Source organism: Vitis riparia, chromosome 18, assembly GCF_004353265.1.
Source record: "Vitis riparia cultivar Riparia Gloire de Montpellier isolate 1030 chromosome 18, EGFV_Vit.rip_1.0, whole genome shotgun sequence".
Lineage (NCBI taxonomy): Eukaryota > Viridiplantae > Streptophyta > Magnoliopsida > Vitales > Vitaceae > Vitis > Vitis riparia.
In genome coordinates, this window is record NC_048448.1 from 8,684,424 (window position 1) to 8,701,075 (window position 16,652).

At 36.7% G+C, this 16,652-nt stretch overlaps 2 protein-coding genes across 2 annotated transcripts; both read left to right on the top strand.

Moving 5' to 3' along the window:
* The first annotated feature begins 3,823 nt into the window (after window positions 1–3,823).
* LOC117906118 (heat stress transcription factor B-4) lies at window positions 3,824–5,621 on the top strand. Its single transcript, XM_034819073.1, has 2 exons — window positions 3,824–4,268; window positions 4,413–5,621. The coding sequence occupies exons 1-2, from the start codon at window positions 4,020–4,022 to the stop codon at window positions 5,253–5,255; spliced, it is 1,092 nt and encodes a 363-aa protein (XP_034674964.1). The 5' UTR covers window positions 3,824–4,019; the 3' UTR covers window positions 5,256–5,621.
* A 3,128-nt stretch (window positions 5,622–8,749) lies between these two features.
* LOC117907943 (protein ROOT INITIATION DEFECTIVE 3) lies at window positions 8,750–13,796 on the top strand. Its single transcript, XM_034821626.1, has 8 exons — window positions 8,750–9,004; window positions 9,130–9,243; window positions 9,362–9,495; window positions 9,592–9,739; window positions 10,181–10,380; window positions 11,173–11,300; window positions 12,626–12,864; window positions 13,355–13,796. The coding sequence occupies exons 1-8, from the start codon at window positions 8,786–8,788 to the stop codon at window positions 13,517–13,519; spliced, it is 1,347 nt and encodes a 448-aa protein (XP_034677517.1). The 5' UTR covers window positions 8,750–8,785; the 3' UTR covers window positions 13,520–13,796.
* The last annotated feature ends 2,856 nt before the right edge of the window (window positions 13,797–16,652 follow it).

The following is a 16,652-nucleotide window of genomic DNA, read 5'->3' on the forward strand; positions in this document are numbered from 1 at the left end:
TATTTATTTATACTCAGGAGAATATTAAAATCATTTCATCATGATATGCTTTGAATATTCCTATTATAACAAAAGAATTAAATCTCTTTCCAAAAAGTTAATCTAACCTTTCATGTATACTTGTATGAGAAATGGTTAGTCAATTTTTGTTACAAGAAAAGACATGGATTGGATGAGAGTGACATTAGAACATGACAAGTTAGAGGAAAAAAAAATTCAGAAGCTACTGCACTCAGATTTATTTATTTATTTATTTCTGACTCGGGACATCAACCGAATCATGGCAATCAAAAATAATAAAATTAATCCATAGGGCTAAATGACCATTAAAGTTACTCTGCTTAACGAGTTTTGAAATCTTAGTAGTTAAAAAATAATTATTTCCTTGTTAATAAACTTAATAATTCCCTAAATATAATTATTTATTTAATAATCTTTTCATGGAAATTACAGCTTTTTGGTAAAGTACTTGGAAAGAAAAGTGAGAGATGAAAATTTTTGAAAAGAAAAAAGTTTGGATATTTATGTTTATGATACAATATAAGTATACACGTATTCAGGAAAAAGGGCATAGATGTGATTGAGATAAGCAAGAAAGAGAGGGAAAAAAAATTGGGGAGTGGATATGTGGAATAGAAAGACAAACGGGTATCTTGTCCAGAGGATTAATACGAGAGAGGACATTTGGTGGTGGGATCCATATCCTCTTCAACCTCGTGACCCATAGCTCCTTCCAGTCTTTCAGATTGGTTGCACAGGTTCAACGTCTTTGACCGACCACCTCCCATTACCATATATATGATTCTTATTCACTTCCACAGAGAGAGAGAGAGAGTGAGGGAGAGAGAGAGAGAGAGAGAGAGATGATTGTATTTTTATTTTTATTTATTTGAACAACTAGTGTTATTGAGTTATAAAAACTTATAATATGGTATAAGATGTTGTGTTTCTCGCTCTGCAGGAGAGGGTCAGTGAAACAGACAAAAGAGAGTGCGAGAAGAGACAGAGGAAGGAACCTTGTAGCTTGTCGTATAGAATACAGATTTTGATTCTTTCTTTTGGAGAGAGAGAAAAAGAAACAACTTCTCTCAATATAATACATATGTGTCATCAATTTTTAATAAGGGGCTTTTATCCGTATTCGCTCTGTGTTTTAAGCTGTCTCTCCTTGAAATTCTCGTTTTTTAGATTGTAACCTCTCAAAATGTCTATATATATATATATATATGATAATAATTTGTTCAGTACAAGTTATTGTTTTTTCAAAAGGTATCGGCGGTGGTCATGTGAGAGGGGAGGTGGGGTTCACTTTCACTGGGTTTTAGAAATTAGAATAGAATCTTCTTGGCTCTTGAACGTGTAGAGATGGGAAGGTTTTGTTGGGGATACATTTACTATAGTGACTAGTGATGGTGGTGGGCTCGCTAGGATCTGTTTAAGTTGCTGACAACTTGTGAATGATCACCCCCTTTGTTTTCTAGATTTCTACTTCTTCTTGGGGCCCCCCCATGCACCATCCCCATCTGTACAAAACAAATTTGCTTTACAAACTTACCTGCCATGCCCACTCATTAAAGGGTCATCAATGGACTCCTTTTTTCTTCAATTTTTGTCATTGTTTCACATTTTTTAAATGCATGTGACAGTGAATTAGTGGGTTGTTAACAACTTCAATCAGATTGTTAACTGTGAAGTTAAAAGAAAAGGGGAGATTTTTTTTTGGGGGGGGGGGGGGGGGTTTGGGAACACTGGGATTGATGTGTGGGAAGGAGCTACAGGGAAATATTCCCAAATATATGCATGTAACATGAATAGGGGAATAGAGTGATGGGAAAAAATATATGTTATCAAGGAAAAAAACAAAACAAGAATCACGAGAATGGCATAAACAAAACTATCAAAAATAAAGAGACTGTCTCCATGTCAGGCGCTGCAAGTTGTGCAGAGTACAGAAGGGCTAAGGGTGTGAACTGAGACGTAGTAAGAAAGGAAGGAGAAGGAAAAGAGAGAGAGAGAAACAGAAGGCCAGAAGGGGAAGGAAGATTAGAAGATGTTCTTCTCAGACTTGTGGGGGAACATGCATTTCCATTTTAATTGAATATCGGGACTTGAAACTGACAATGCTCCTTACTATTTTGTTTTCCTTAAAATAAAAAAATAAAAAAAATACATTGTCACATGCGCACTACAAGTCTACGACTCTACACCCTCCCCTCATCCATACGTATCCTGTATATGAGTGACCTGTAAATAAATTAGAACAACGGCAGACAGAAAAACTTTTGAGAAAGCTACAAATATGGAATTTAACCTGTACCTTTTGGTAAGGAGAGAAAAAGAAAATGCAATGAGAGAAAAGATGATAAAGGTGGAGGAACTGGGACAGTTTTAACTTTGTTTTCCCAATAATGAGTATCATAGGCATGATCAAAATAATCAGTTGGGTATCTTTATGGAATAATTAGTCATCATTTTCCTATTGTTTCGCTTTGGCCCAGCTTATGTCCCTACTGCTACTGTCACTTACTCATATCACAAATGTATTTTACTTTTATAGGATCCCTCTGTAACCTGTAACCACTACATGTATTTCATTTTCCTCTCATGCAGTAATGTTCAACGTCTGACACTTGCAGCTGTACAAACAGTGAGCTTGCCCTCACTATCTCTATATATTGATTTTTTGAGGCTGCAATTTGGTACTTGATGTAATTAATTAGCCATGGAGATCCCAGATCCAAAGGTCGCCCCGTTACTGATGGGGGATGCCAAGATTTTTTGATCCCAAAAGGCATGAAAAACGGATGGGAGGTACGCTCCCGGTTGGGATGGAGATGGACTATGGAGCATGGAGTATGGAGACTGGAGAGAATAAAAGCAGATTTTTCTCGGGGGATTACAAAGGAAAGGAAAAGCTGTAAAAATTTCAGGTTATTCATGGAAACTTTTGGGCCAATAATTCAATCACCTGAGCCACGTCAGCATTGAAGCCGCGCCGAGAAGAGCCAAAGTTGGAGGCTCAGAGGGAGAGAGAGAGAGAGAGCTATAATGTAATAATATGATGGTCAGTAAAGGTAGTAGCCAGAGGGCATATATCTACTCCACATGATATTGAAGTTTGGAATATATGAGAGAAAGAAGCAAAAAAAGAAGTGAGGAGAAGGAGAAGAAGAAAGGTGAGAGAGAGAAGTGGAGGCAATAGAAGAAGCAGAAGAAGAAATGTCGTCACCACAGGCTTTAAATCCTGTCACGTAATTCGATGTATCCTTTACCTTATATCTGTAGGGAGTAGTAGAAAATGATGGGGATTCGAAATTTGGAGGGTGTGTGTTGGTTGGTATACATTAAACAACAAAAGCAAAACTACAAATTGAAAAGAGGACACTCGTTTTCATGTCAAGTGAAACCTCCTTCCCTCTCTCCCCCACCCCTCCTCCTTTCCTATTTTTAAATTTGCAAACATATTACGTCCATTGACCAAAATACCCTTGACAGAAATTGGAAATTTTGAGGCATAAACTATTTTATTTATTTAATGAAATTATTATTTAGAGTGAAGAGTTAAGAGTGAAAAAAAGAAAGTAATCCTTATTTATGTGGCAGTAGCAGACCAGCAGTAGAGCAGAGTGGATGTGGTGAATTAATGAGAAGTGAGGAGGAAGAAGAATGGAGGGGTGGCACCGTCAATTCAGAAGCTCAGGATGCTGGGGGGGGTGAAAGAGTGAGAGGAGAGTCACGGGTTTGTCTTGAAAGGCCCTTATTTCACAGTCCTAGACAGACAGACACATATTCTCTCTCACTACATAACCGAGGATGGAAAGGAAATATTAAAAAGGAAAGATAACAGCATTAACACAGTAACACATACACCCTTCCTCTCTCTCCTTCTCTCCTCCAAAGCCTCCAACATTTTTATCCACCTCAAAAACAACCACACTAGCTCTCACATCCCCTCACTCACCTCTCTCCCATTCTCTCCCACAACCTCTAGATCTCTTGGAAGCTTCTTTCTTCGTTCAATGGCTCTTATGCTGGACAATTGCGAAGGCATCTTACTCTCTTTAGATTCCCACAAATCTGTGCCAGCGCCCTTTCTCACCAAGACCTACCAACTGGTGGACGACCCAGCCACTGATCACATCGTCTCTTGGGGTGAAGACGACACTACCTTCGTGGTGTGGCGTCCTCCTGAGTTCGCTCGCGATCTCCTTCCCAATTACTTCAAACACAACAACTTCTCAAGCTTCGTCAGACAGCTCAACACCTATGTATGCCTTCTCTCTCTTCCCCCCACTTCCCTTCTTCAAATCGTTTCTGGAGATGTAACTGGTTATATATATATATATGAAACAAGCTTCTTATTGTTTTTACTGATTTAGATTTTGTTTTGCTTGTTTGTTTCCGGAAACTAGGGTTTTAGAAAGATTGTACCGGATAGATGGGAGTTTGCCAACGAGTTCTTCAAGAAAGGAGAGAAGCACTTACTCTGCGAGATCCATAGAAGAAAAACCTCACAACCTCAAGTGCCCATGAACCATCACCACCATCACCATTCTCCACTTGGTGTCAATGCTGGACCTGGCTTCTTTCCCTTCCCTGGCCGAGTAAGCATTTCTCCGCCTGACTCCGACGACCAAGCCAATTGGTGTGATTCCCCGACTCTCTCCTCCCCAACAGCAGCAACTGGAGTTTCGGTCGTTAGTGGTGGCTATAACAGCTCCGTCACGGCGTTGTCTGAGGATAATGAGAGACTCCGGCGAAGCAACTCCATTCTCATGTCTGAGCTAACTCACATGAGAAAGCTTTACAATGACATTATCTACTTTGTGCAGAACCATGTGAAGCCTGTTGCTCCCAGTAATTCCTACCCATCTTCTTTAGTTATCTGTAACCCACCCTCTTCTGCTACTACCGCTGCTGCTACTATTACTTGCAGCAGTACTGCAATGGTGCAAAAGCCTCTGAACCAGTTACTTGGCTGTTATCAGTCCAACCCTAAGCAAGCTCCTCGGAATCATGGTATGGGTTCCTTCAACTCTAGTACTACTACATCGTCAAAGAGCTCTTTAACCGTGTTGGAAGAAACCAACGGCAATAGCTGTCGAACTAAGCTGTTTGGTGTGCCTCTTCAATCCAAGAAGAGATTGCACCCAGAGTATGCTTCTACTACTACGAGCATGGAGACTAACAAGGCTCGATTGGTTTTGGATAAGGATGATTTAGGGTTGAATCTCATGCCTCCTTCTCCTTGTTAGCTTCCTCACATCCATTGAAGGATCTAAAAGTATCTTTTGTTTTTCTTTTTCACTATTTTTGTTTCTAATTTATTTTTCATTTTCATGTTTGATTGTCTTCTTCTTCTCTGGGTCTTGACTCTTGAGAGTCTGATATTGTTGATGAAATGTGTGTGTGTGTGTGTGTGTGCGTGCGTGCGTGTGGGTGTTTGTGACAGTGTATATAAACTTTAGTACCGGTATTATCTGGTTCCCCCAGCCATGAATGCAGGTGGGTTTTGGTTAGAGTGAAGATCAAAGCAAGGTTTAAATCCCTCCACACCATCTTTTTCTTTAAGCTTTACTCATTTTCAGTGGTGCAATTGATTGCTCTCGATTATTGGATCTCTTCTTCCTCCTCCTCCTTTTCTTCTCCTTTTCTCTGATTTTGATATCTGAGTCTTTCAGTTACATTAATGCAGGAGGTTCCATGTGAAAGAGAGTGTATGTGTCTTGAAGGCTTTCCTATCACTCTCTATTGAGAAAAAGCTGATAAATTTTCAGGCTCGTTCATTAACAATTTCCTCTAAGGCTTGCTCTGATGAATCTCATTAATGTATCATACGTACGGCTATGCGCCTCGACATATAAAATACTTCACTTGGAATTCACCAAAAATTAAATTAGAAAATATATTTGCTTTTCACGGAAGAAAATGAAGTATAGCTGACACCCAATGATAATTGGATCCTCAAAATCCTATTAAGGGTTTCACTATTATTATTATTATTATTGTTATAATTATCATCGATCACTATTCTTGTCAAAAGAGAAAGTAAATATAGTACTATGATTTAGAAAAGAAGGTCATCATATCAAATGGTGAAGGCTATAAACTCCGATTCTAGTTTATTTGAACTGTCAGTCACGCAAAGTAAGGAAACAGGCACAGAGATGAGATCAAAATAATGAAAATAAAATCATTTTAAAAGGAAGGAGAGTGGGTGGTTTGATGAAAGCGAAATGAGTATAGGAGAGAACTGACTAAAAATGTGGGTTTGAAACGTTTCCATCAATGCTTCTATGCTTCTTCTGAGGACCAGAAACCTTTGCCTTTTCCTACTTTAAGTATCTGATCAAAGTCTTCAAAGCTCTCTTTGGATCCCCTCCTCTTTTACTTATTCCAAGCCCTCCCTATTCCCCTTCTTCCAGACAAAACTATATCCCCATAGAGAGAGAAAGAGAAAGAGAAAGAGAGATGGAGAGAGACTAGTTACTTAGACTGGTAGATGAGCGCACCACCTTTGCCCAAAAACCCATCTCTTTTATTGCTTTTGCTTGTCCCTTTGTGATGTCCAACATCCCTATACAAGTAAAGTTCCACATAAAGTTTGACCTAGCATTTCTACTGGTATGGCTTTCTTGACTCTTGTTGTTTATGCTTTTCCATGTTTATTAAAATTGTAAACAGAGAAACTGTGGGGGACAGAGATGAAAGATCAGAAGAAGAAAATAGCCATTTGGGTCTAGAAATAGATCCAGAGAATAAGGGGTGCGGAATGTCTTTGTCGTGCAATGATTTCGTCCCAATCCAAAAAAAAAGAAAAAAAATTGTTAAAAAACCCAAAAGAACCCCAAAACCCTAACCCTAACCCTAAACATCTAGTTTGACAGCCCTGGGGGTTTGCAACTTGGGCCTAAGCCAATTGGTTTCGTACTCTTGGGTGTGGCACGTGATTAGAAAATGCACGTGTAGTGTGGTATAAGGATACGTCTAGTCCAACCAGAAGCGAAGGGGGTTGAAGAAAAAGTGAGAATGGTGGGAGGGTTCAAAAAAGCAGATACGGCTGATCCGGTAAAGATGCTTTAGGAAGGTGTTTCTGTGTTTGCTTAACACCACCCACCCCCAATTTTTTCCCTCCTTTAATTCTGAATCTACCGAAACCCCCCATGTTTCCTTCGTTTCCTCTTTTGATGAATCCACACTTTTTGACGTTTCTTTTGTTAGTGTACTTTCTTTGACAATTACACTATCCCCCTCTCTCCCCTCCTTGTATAAACAAAGCAAAACCTTAACTACGCCGTTCCCTCCATTTCACATTAACAAATCCTCCCCCTTCCAAAAGTTTCTTTTCTCCATAATCTGCTCCTCTTTTATTAAATTTTCTCCATTACTTTTCACATCTTTATTTTATTTTAATGTTAAATGTTGTTTATTCTATTAAACCTCACTCGTTTCGCCTTCTTCATTAGTACATGCGTGCCTGCAGACAAGCCTGGAGATTGGTAAGAAGATTGTAGTCTACACTCTACAGCATGTGGCAGATGGGCCGGCATAATGTGGATTAAATTTAAATCAATTAATTAGTTGTCAACCAAACCATTATCTCCTCCTCTGTACCCCTCCGCCGTAAGGCTTCAATAACAATTACATCTTAAAATTATGAGAGACCATTAAAGCTAATCCCCGATCCTAATATAAGATTTTGTCTATCTAACATTGTAAAGACTATCTACCTATCTTGTCTTTTAATCTTACGAGACACAATAAGAATCCATTCATTCAACTTCGTAAGGGGTATTTATCTACCTTGCCCTATAAACTAGTGAAATACAAGAAAAGTACTTTATTTACGTAAAAGATGATTATGATATTACATAAAGGATGGGAAAAATGACTTCTTAACCAACATAGTTTTATCTATCCTCCCACTCCAAGTATCTTTCTTAGGATATGTGTTCATCATAAAGGATTAAAATGTCTTGTCTTGTCATTTATAAATGTCTTTATACAAGTTGAAATGTCATATTGACAAATTTGTTTGTCCATATGTCACACCAACTTAAATACAAAACAAAACTATTCATAATAAAAGGACTTCTTAGCCTATCTCTACACCACTGATTATCACTCAAAGTCTCGAATTTATAAGGTTAAAGTCCCTCTCTAAACAAAAAGGGTCAAAATTTAACCTTACTATCAAAGAATATAGTACTCTTCGAGAAGCTCTATCCAAGAAAGAGTGGAAAAAGTGCAATGAATGAGGAATATCAAGTATCGTGCTTATAACACTTGGTGAACTGAGGTCCATAGAAAAAAAAATTGTGGGATGTAAATGAGAGTATTTAAGGTAGTTGAGGGAAACAAAGACAACTAGACTTTAGTAATATCTTTCTCAATATTTATTATACTTCAATCACATATTCTTAGTCGACTTATATTCCTCGTACATTTGTTACCTTTTTGTACCTTAGTTACATTTTTATATATTGGTTTGTTTTTTTTTTGTGCCTTAGTTACTTTTTTTTTTTTGTACATTTTTTATAATAATATTTAAATGAGTAGAGTTTCCGATTAAAATTTAAAACTGCAATTTTGAAATAGGCTGAGAAACGGATGGGCTGTGACCTAATGGTGGAAATGGGCTTCTGGCCTTTTCGTGTTGCGAAAGAGAGTACTTGGGCCACAAGTAGAAGCCCGTTTCTGTTTTCGTGGAAAATTTGCCCTAGTCTCCCATCAAAATCTTTCCCGTTCATCGGTTAGCGTTTTGAATTGCGAAATCAGAACCTCAATGGACGGAACGGAGGTGGTCGTGGCTTCGTCCCCGGTAGATGCCGGCATCAGTTGCTGGGACCTACAGTCAGGGGCGGAGCATCTCCGTCATCGGTCCTGCGCTTCTCCTCCTCACGGGCTCGTCTGCGTCGCCGACCGCTTCTTTGCCTCTTCTCAGCTCCGCGACTCCTCCTCCTCCTCCTCCTCCGGCTCCATTTTCTATTGGTCCTGGTCTAAGGTTTTCGTTTCGTCTCTTTTTCTCCCCTCAAAACCGACACCCAAGGTGGTGTTTTGCCTATTGCTTCTTCCCGTGTCATTTTCATTGCATGACACATCTAGTGCATCCTTTTTTCGTTTGTACAGCCACAGGTGGAAGTTAAGAGCTTTCCCGCTGAACCAATCAAGCCGCTAGCGGCTAACCGTGAGGGAACTTACATTGCTGGAGGGGGTTTATCAGGGGATATATATTTTTGGGAGGTGATTTTATTTTCTTATTTTGTTTGTTTGATGTTTTCTTTGAAAATTATAGATTTAGGGATTGGCAGAATTGTGAATTATGATGTTTACAGTGTATGATGTATGTTATATAATTTAGGTTGCCAGTGGTAGGCTTCTTAAGAAGTGGCATGCTCATTATAGGGCTGTTACTTGCTTAGTGTTTTCTGATGATGAATCGCTACTTATTTCTGGGGCAGAGGATGGATGCGTGCGGGTTTGGTCCCTTTTCATGTACTTGCTCATCTTCTTGCTCATATTTCGTCAGATATCTTTTGGGTTCTTATGGTTGCTAATTATGAATTGGTCTTCTTATTATTTATGAATTAGGATATTTGATGATTTGAGGAGGGAGGAAGCAGGACACCTATATGAGCATAGTTTCTCTGAGCACACTTTGCGGGTTACTGATATTGTCACGGGCTATGGAGGAGGCAATGCAATTATAGTGTCTGCTTCTGAGGATAGAACCTGTAAGGTGTGCTTTTGCATTAACTCTCGTACATGTTTTGTATTGTGATGGCCAGTGTGATAAAACTGGTTGGATTGCAGCAATAGAGTAAAAGGTGTCCTTCAGAAGTTGTAATATTTTGTGTATTTATCTTGGTATGATGTAGTTTAAGATTTATAAATTTTAGGCAGGTAATTTCTTATGATATGGAGAGGATGCTCAAAAGTTATTATAAGAGTATATGTGTTTGGTTGTTTGTAAAAAGGGAAAAGTTGAGGAAGATATCACTCGTAGTATTGCATATGATTTGTTGTAATTTATTTCATGGTTGATGCTTAACACCATTGCCCTTTAATTAGTGTCTCTTTTATGACGAGTTGCATGGAATTACTCGAAGTATTTTTATTTTGTTTAACAGTTGGTTATCAATAACGTGAATCTATTTTATTCTAATGTATGTTTTCTTAGGTTTGGAGCTTGTCTACGGGGAGATTGTTAAGAAATGTTGTATTCCCCTCGATAATTGATGCTATTGCATTGGACCCTGGGGAACATGTTTTCTATGCTGGCAGTAGAGATGGCAAGATATATATTGCTGCACTAAATGCCGTAGGCTCCTCTAGCAACTCTTATGGGATGCATATTATTGGCTCATTGTCTGATCACAGGTTTGCTATTTCTTTTCCTTGTTTTTGCATTGTAAATGCATGAAAATCATTTGGTATTTAGCTTACAAAGCTATCTTCTTACAAGTTTTGTTTATTATTGTCATCAACTATTGAAGTTATCCTCTAGTTTTAACAGTGGTGTGTCATTTGTTCAACTCTTTTGTATGCATGCTTTGTTGCAGAGAGTAAAAATCATCTAGCATAACTAGTTTTGGTGTTATTTACTTTTATGAAAGCTTCTTAGCTTGTGGTGATTGGCATGATCTGACATTTATGAATGCTACTAATGGTGATTGATATTGCTTCTGTTGAAGCTTCTATCTTTTCTTACATCATTATATATGGCTCAAAGAAGCCTAATGGTCTTCTGTAATCTGGTTCTTGTATCCAAAAATAGGGATGTTTAGCATGAATATTTTAAACCCCTTCATCATCTACCTCCTAACACAAACAGTTTGAAGATGCCCACCTGGCCCCACCCTACTTGGCCTAACTTGAGTTTGGCTTGAAACAGCCAAGCCAGAGTTTGTATTGGATTCAATTGTGCTCTTGGCAGCTTTCCTAGCAGTTCTAACTATTCAAGGTTCTGCCTCAGTTTACGATCCGCTCATATGTTGTGGTTTCAGTTCATCCCCTTGGATTCATTTCCAATATTTGCTAGTATGTTGTTTTATATTACCCTACTATCCTAACTTTATTTATTTATTGGCTGATATCGCATGCATTTATTGTAATTTAAGCTTAGTTATTTTGTTTTCCTCGAAAAATCTCATACTCTGTTTTTTGGAACAGTAAGGCTGTTACTTGCTTAGCATTTGCTACGGATGGGATCTTATTGGTTTCTGGATCAGAGGATGGAATGGTACGAGTCTGGGACACTAAAACCCGTAACATCTTTCGCATTTTCAAGCATGCAAAAGGTATAATCTAAACCATTAGATGTGTTGTACGTTTACTTGCATGAGGTTTTTCTTAGGTCAATTGCATTATTTGTGTTTATTTTCTTGTGGAAGTATATTAATAGTTATTTTTGTGATTGTACTGACTCCTAGCAAATTCTGGTCATGTAACTAGATATTGACTTAAAGTAGCACTGCTCAAGCACTGAAATGCTGTTTATTTGCTTGCACGAGTTTTTATTAGGTCAATTGTATTATTATGTGTTTTTATCTTGAGGAAGTATGTTGTCCCTTTAATTATTATGATATGGTTGTACTAGTTCCTGGCAAATCCTGGTAATATAACTAATATTGGCTTGGGTTAGTGCTGTGCATGTGTGCATGCACCTGTGTGCACGTGCACACACACATGCACACACCATATTTTAGCTTCAAGTAAATGCATCTGTACATTCTTTATGTTTTTGCTTTAAACTTTCTTGGGTTAGAAATTAGAGTAGATGTTACCATGTTAGAATCATTGTATGATCTTATAGCAACACAGAGGAGAGATTATTTTCTTTCTATCTTTGTTGGTTGGGAAATCTAAGAGCTCCTTGCATTTGGAAATACTAAATCATGATTTAGGCATAACTATACTGTTCCCTCTTCCACCCTTGTCTGTTGGTCTCATCAGCCTCTTCAAGCTGGTTATTTGTCTGTATTAGATTTTATAGATTGGTTTGGTTGTAAATAGTGCATGAGTACCAGTTAAATTGTTTCTTTGTCTTCTCTCTGCCAATTGGTGCCCTTGGTGTACCTCTCTGTGTACTTATGATGTGCCTCCCTTCTTTTGTTAGGTGCTTTTTGATTAGTTATTTCTTTGCCAATCAAAAAAGGGGGGAAAAAGGCTAGTTTATATGAAGGGGCTTAGTTTTTGAGAAACCTTACCTAAGACATTGTTAATCCACATGAGATTTGGAGACTGCATATAACCCAGATTTCGAATGTATTACCTAAGCTGCTTTTTGAATGAACTCCAGTCATATTTTCAATTTCTTTTGCAACACTAAGGGTTTTACTATGATCTTCCCTCTCATTATCATAATCCTCTTTTTCCCTTCTATATTTACACATCACTTAGTATTAAAGTCTGAACTATGATTCCAATTTGAGATGCCACTTTTTTTTGGTTTGTTTAAATCTAGGTTCTATTCAATTTGAATTTTGTGCTTGAATTCATGAGAACATTTCCCTGGAAATTTGTTTATAGTTTTCTTTCCTTTTTTTTTCCTTTATTTGATGTTGACTCTTAGTTTCATAGATACATTATTTCCTATTGTATAACTTCATGCTGTACTGCACAGGTCCTGTGAGCAATATTCTTGTTGTTAGGCGACCTAATGACTCAAACCCTCGGAATTCACAAACTTCCTCAAGGAAGCATGGGTCATTCTTATCACCTCCACTTGATAAATATTTGAATTCGTCTGATGAAAATGAAGATGCTAAGGTCTTCATCGGTTGCCAGACCACTTTCAGTAAATCTGTGGATGCTTCATACCGCAGTTGTCATATCATTATTGATCAAATCAAAGAACTCCAGGTTCTTATACATGTCACTGCTATAGATTTTATCCTTGTTATATCTTCTTTAATATCTGGCAGAGCTTTCTATAAATTGTTTTTTCTTGTTATTGAATTCATCCCCTTGGTTTCTATTGTGTGTCAATATATAACACAGCATGCACACTTGCAAGGTCTTTTGGGTTTGAAGCTGTGAATCTTGCAAGTGTGCATGTGGTTTTTGACTTGTCAATTGGTGAGAAATTGTTTTGGATTTGAAGCTGGCCTTTGTCTGAATCATGAGGTTGATGGCAGAACTTGGATTACCTGTAATATTTAGAATCTTTAATCATTAGGTCAATTCACTAAATTTCAATTGAATTTCTAATTGATGGGTCATAAATTTAGGCCAAATTAATTGAAAATAATTGTAAAATGGTTGATTATTATTATTCAATGGTTACAAATGAATACTTCTGTTCTGTGACCAGAAACCATTGTATAAGCTTGATGTTGTGTCTTTTCTGCAGCAACAAGGGTCTTCAGCTGCTACTGAAATGGAGATGGAGAGATTGAAGATTGATTCCCAAAAATCTGTGCAAATGGTACAACAATGGAAGAAAATGTATGAAAACTTGCATCAATTCTGTGTAAATGAGCTTTTGGATGCAGACCATGCAGGAGTCTCCAATTGAAACAACTCTCTGAAATATAGCTGTGCTTTTTGTTAAGTTCAGCTTGCAAGTTTCCATGGACAACAAATGTTTAGGAGAATGTGCATCTAGTTTAATGTGTGCATAGCCTCCTCATTTTAATGCTGTTCTTTGTATTTCATCCGCCATTGGAGAACACCCTTCTTTTTTCCTCTCCTTTGGGTTCAGAAACTTGAGTAATATTACACCATTCTTGTGAATGTAAGATTGTAATTCTTAATACTAAATTATTTATGAATCTAAACTACAATTTCCCCCATACAGATCATATAAAAAATGAAAACTCATTGCACACTGACATAAACGTTAAGTACACTGCCTCATTACTATTATTGTATTTTGTTCATAACTTTCAGTTGCAATTCATAAATTAACGGTTAACAGTGTTGCCTTTATGTTTGCAATGTCTGGTTTGTCATTATCGCATGGGCTGGGCCGTGGGTGTCCCAACCTTCTTCAGAGTAATAAATCGGGATGTCACAGTATACTCTTGATATATGTAGATCTATGTCATTTTGCCATTCTCAACCTGGAGATACCTAGAGGTGTTTGGAGTAACTTTGAGATGATTGGAGCAGCTTTTGAGATGCATAACGTGCTTAAAGGTAGTTCGGAAGTGTTTGGATAGCTTGAATGTGCTTACACTTGATGAGCTTATCTGAGGAGAAGAGTTCCCTCCCCTAAAATCTATACAACGGGACCCATAACCTATTGAAAATAATGTTAAGGAGTTAAATAAATGTAGTATGGTAAAGCTCTCCAATGTGATCACACTAGCTTTCCCACTTTCAAGTAAATTCTAGAATGTTCTAGGACTCTCCGGTTCCTACAAGTGTTTGGAGCAACTTTGAGATGATTAAAGCAACTTTTGAGAGGCTTAAACGTGCTTGACATACTTGGAGGTGCTTGCCAAGTTTATCTGAATCCTACATTGGAAATGTACAAAAAGGGTACCTTCCTCTAATACCTAGTAAGGGATTCATCACTTAATGAAAACAACTTCAAGGAGTTAGGAGATATCTTGTGTATTAATGGTCTTTGCTATACTTGCTTTCTTACTTTCTTCAAATGTTCTTTGCTTGGGTTAGTCTTTTAAACGCTTATTGAGATCTCCAATTGATTTTTTGTGCAACGATTCCTGATGAAAAATTAAAGAAAAACGAAAAGAAAACACATAGATTTAATATGATTCGATAAACTACCTACGTCCACGGGAACACGGAAGAAGACTTTCACTATATATCTAATTAAGATTACATAAAAGAGTATTTATATTAATCTTCAGGTAATTAGATTTCAAAAATGTCTTTAAACTCTACCGCGGGGGGTAACACCCCCAACCTATTGTTTGCTCTTAATAATAAAAAATTACAAGTTTGAATGACAAATGTTGTCACTTCACTTTAATATTTGTCCATTTTTCTTCATATATGTCTTTTTTTCGATATGAACCATATATTACAACATCTCCCAAATCCTAACCAGAGATAAGTTTTAGAGTTCAAATCTGATGCATATTTGCTTATCGTCACACCTTGCACAAAAAAATCCCTACCTTAAGATTTTGTAAATGAGGGAGTTGTTGCCTAAGCAAAAGCAAGGCACTCAATTGCTGATTTTTTTTTTTCTACGAAAGACTCTTCAAGTCCAAGCTTCCTAAGAGAAGCTCCAAGTTCTCTAGAGTTAGCAAAAGCTTTTAGGTTAAAAAGAGCAAATTTATATAAAAAAAAATTTATAGGCATATATAAAGCTTGTTCATAGCTTAGTGTACTAAAATGATCTTAGACATATCGTGAATCCCATGGTTTCTAGAATGTTCCTTTTAAATGTCCTTGTATAGGCTATCTTGTTCAATAAGAGCTTTCCATTTTTTAACTCCCAAGCCTTCCTTTAAACATGCTCATGTTGTACAAAATTGCTTAGGATGGCTAACTAAGTTCAAGTGTATAACATTATTTTATAAATAGTTTTTCTGTTGAGTGGATAATTTTTCTAGTATTTTCAACTTGCCCAAAAGTAAATAAAATAATTAAGAGAATCCAATCTGAAAATGACATTCAAACAATTTCATAAACTAGACTTTAATATATATAAAATTACTTCCATTGCTATACTTCGACTTGGATCCAGTTCAGCCCAATAGCAAACTAGGCCCAAAATATTTACAAGTTCAGTCTCCCCCAGGTTCATCTTATCTCTGAAAATGGGCCGATCCAAGATCGCATGTCCTTACCGACCACAGGCTAGAAATGCAATGGGCTTTCCTTCCATTTTCTGACGATGTAACATTGGAAATTATAACAAAGATGCTATAAACCGACCACTTTTATCATCATTTTTATCATTTGTATATATAATAAATGTCATCCAATATAATAAAAAAATGCCTCCATTTATTAAAGAAAGAATTGTAGTCCGACTACCACTTCCACCACCAGTTGATATGACACTCGATAACTGTTTGATAAATCAACTTAATGACTTAAAATGATTTAATAATTCGATTTAAGTTATTAAATAGATTAATCATATTTATTAAAGCAATTCAAGGTTAAAAATGAATTTAAATATTAAATCAAAATAGTTAATTATTCTTATTTAAATTTAAAATTATGTCTATAAAAAATCTTGAGATTGATATAAATTAAGTCATTAAATCATTGAATTAATTTACCAAATGTGCTCCACCACTTCAATTTTTTTTTAATCTTTTTCCATTTTTGACTTGAAAATCACTTTAGTAAAGGATGGAGATATTTATTTTCCTTTTTACCCTATTTCTCTTAACCTATCTCTTTATCTCTACTAGTTGATTTCCACTAGTCTACATCATCAAGCATCTGAACCCATTCCTCTACTCAACTTTTCAAAGTTGGCTATGATCTTACTTCAAGTAGTCTCTAGAATTATGCCATTTATGGTAGTCTTTAGATTTATTAGTTAAATTTAATTTTTAAAAGTACAAGACTATCAAAGTCAAGTTTGGAGTATTGATTTAAAGACAAATAATATAAGGAGAAACTTACTATTATAATAATATCACTTTAAAATATAATCTATTACATAATATTGTGGAACCATTTCATTAGAATTGTCTACACGCAAACTGCTTTAT

What these genes read in the sequence shown, in the direction of transcription:
- LOC117906118 (XM_034819073.1), top strand. Translation starts at nt 4,020, where the DNA reads ATGGCTCTTATGCTGGACAATTGCGAAGGCATCTTACTCTCTTTAGAT. An exon ending in TCAGACAGCTCAACACCTAT is followed by an intron (nt 4,269 to 4,412) that starts GTATGCCTTCTC and finishes TCCGGAAACTAG; the next exon opens with GGTTTTAGAAAGATTGTACC.
- LOC117907943 (XM_034821626.1), top strand. Translation starts at nt 8,786, where the DNA reads ATGGACGGAACGGAGGTGGTCGTGGCTTCGTCCCCGGTAGATGCCGGC. An exon ending in TCTATTGGTCCTGGTCTAAG is followed by an intron (nt 9,005 to 9,129) that starts GTTTTCGTTTCG and finishes TCGTTTGTACAG; the next exon opens with CCACAGGTGGAAGTTAAGAG. An exon ending in GGGATATATATTTTTGGGAG is followed by an intron (nt 9,244 to 9,361) that starts GTGATTTTATTT and finishes TATATAATTTAG; the next exon opens with GTTGCCAGTGGTAGGCTTCT.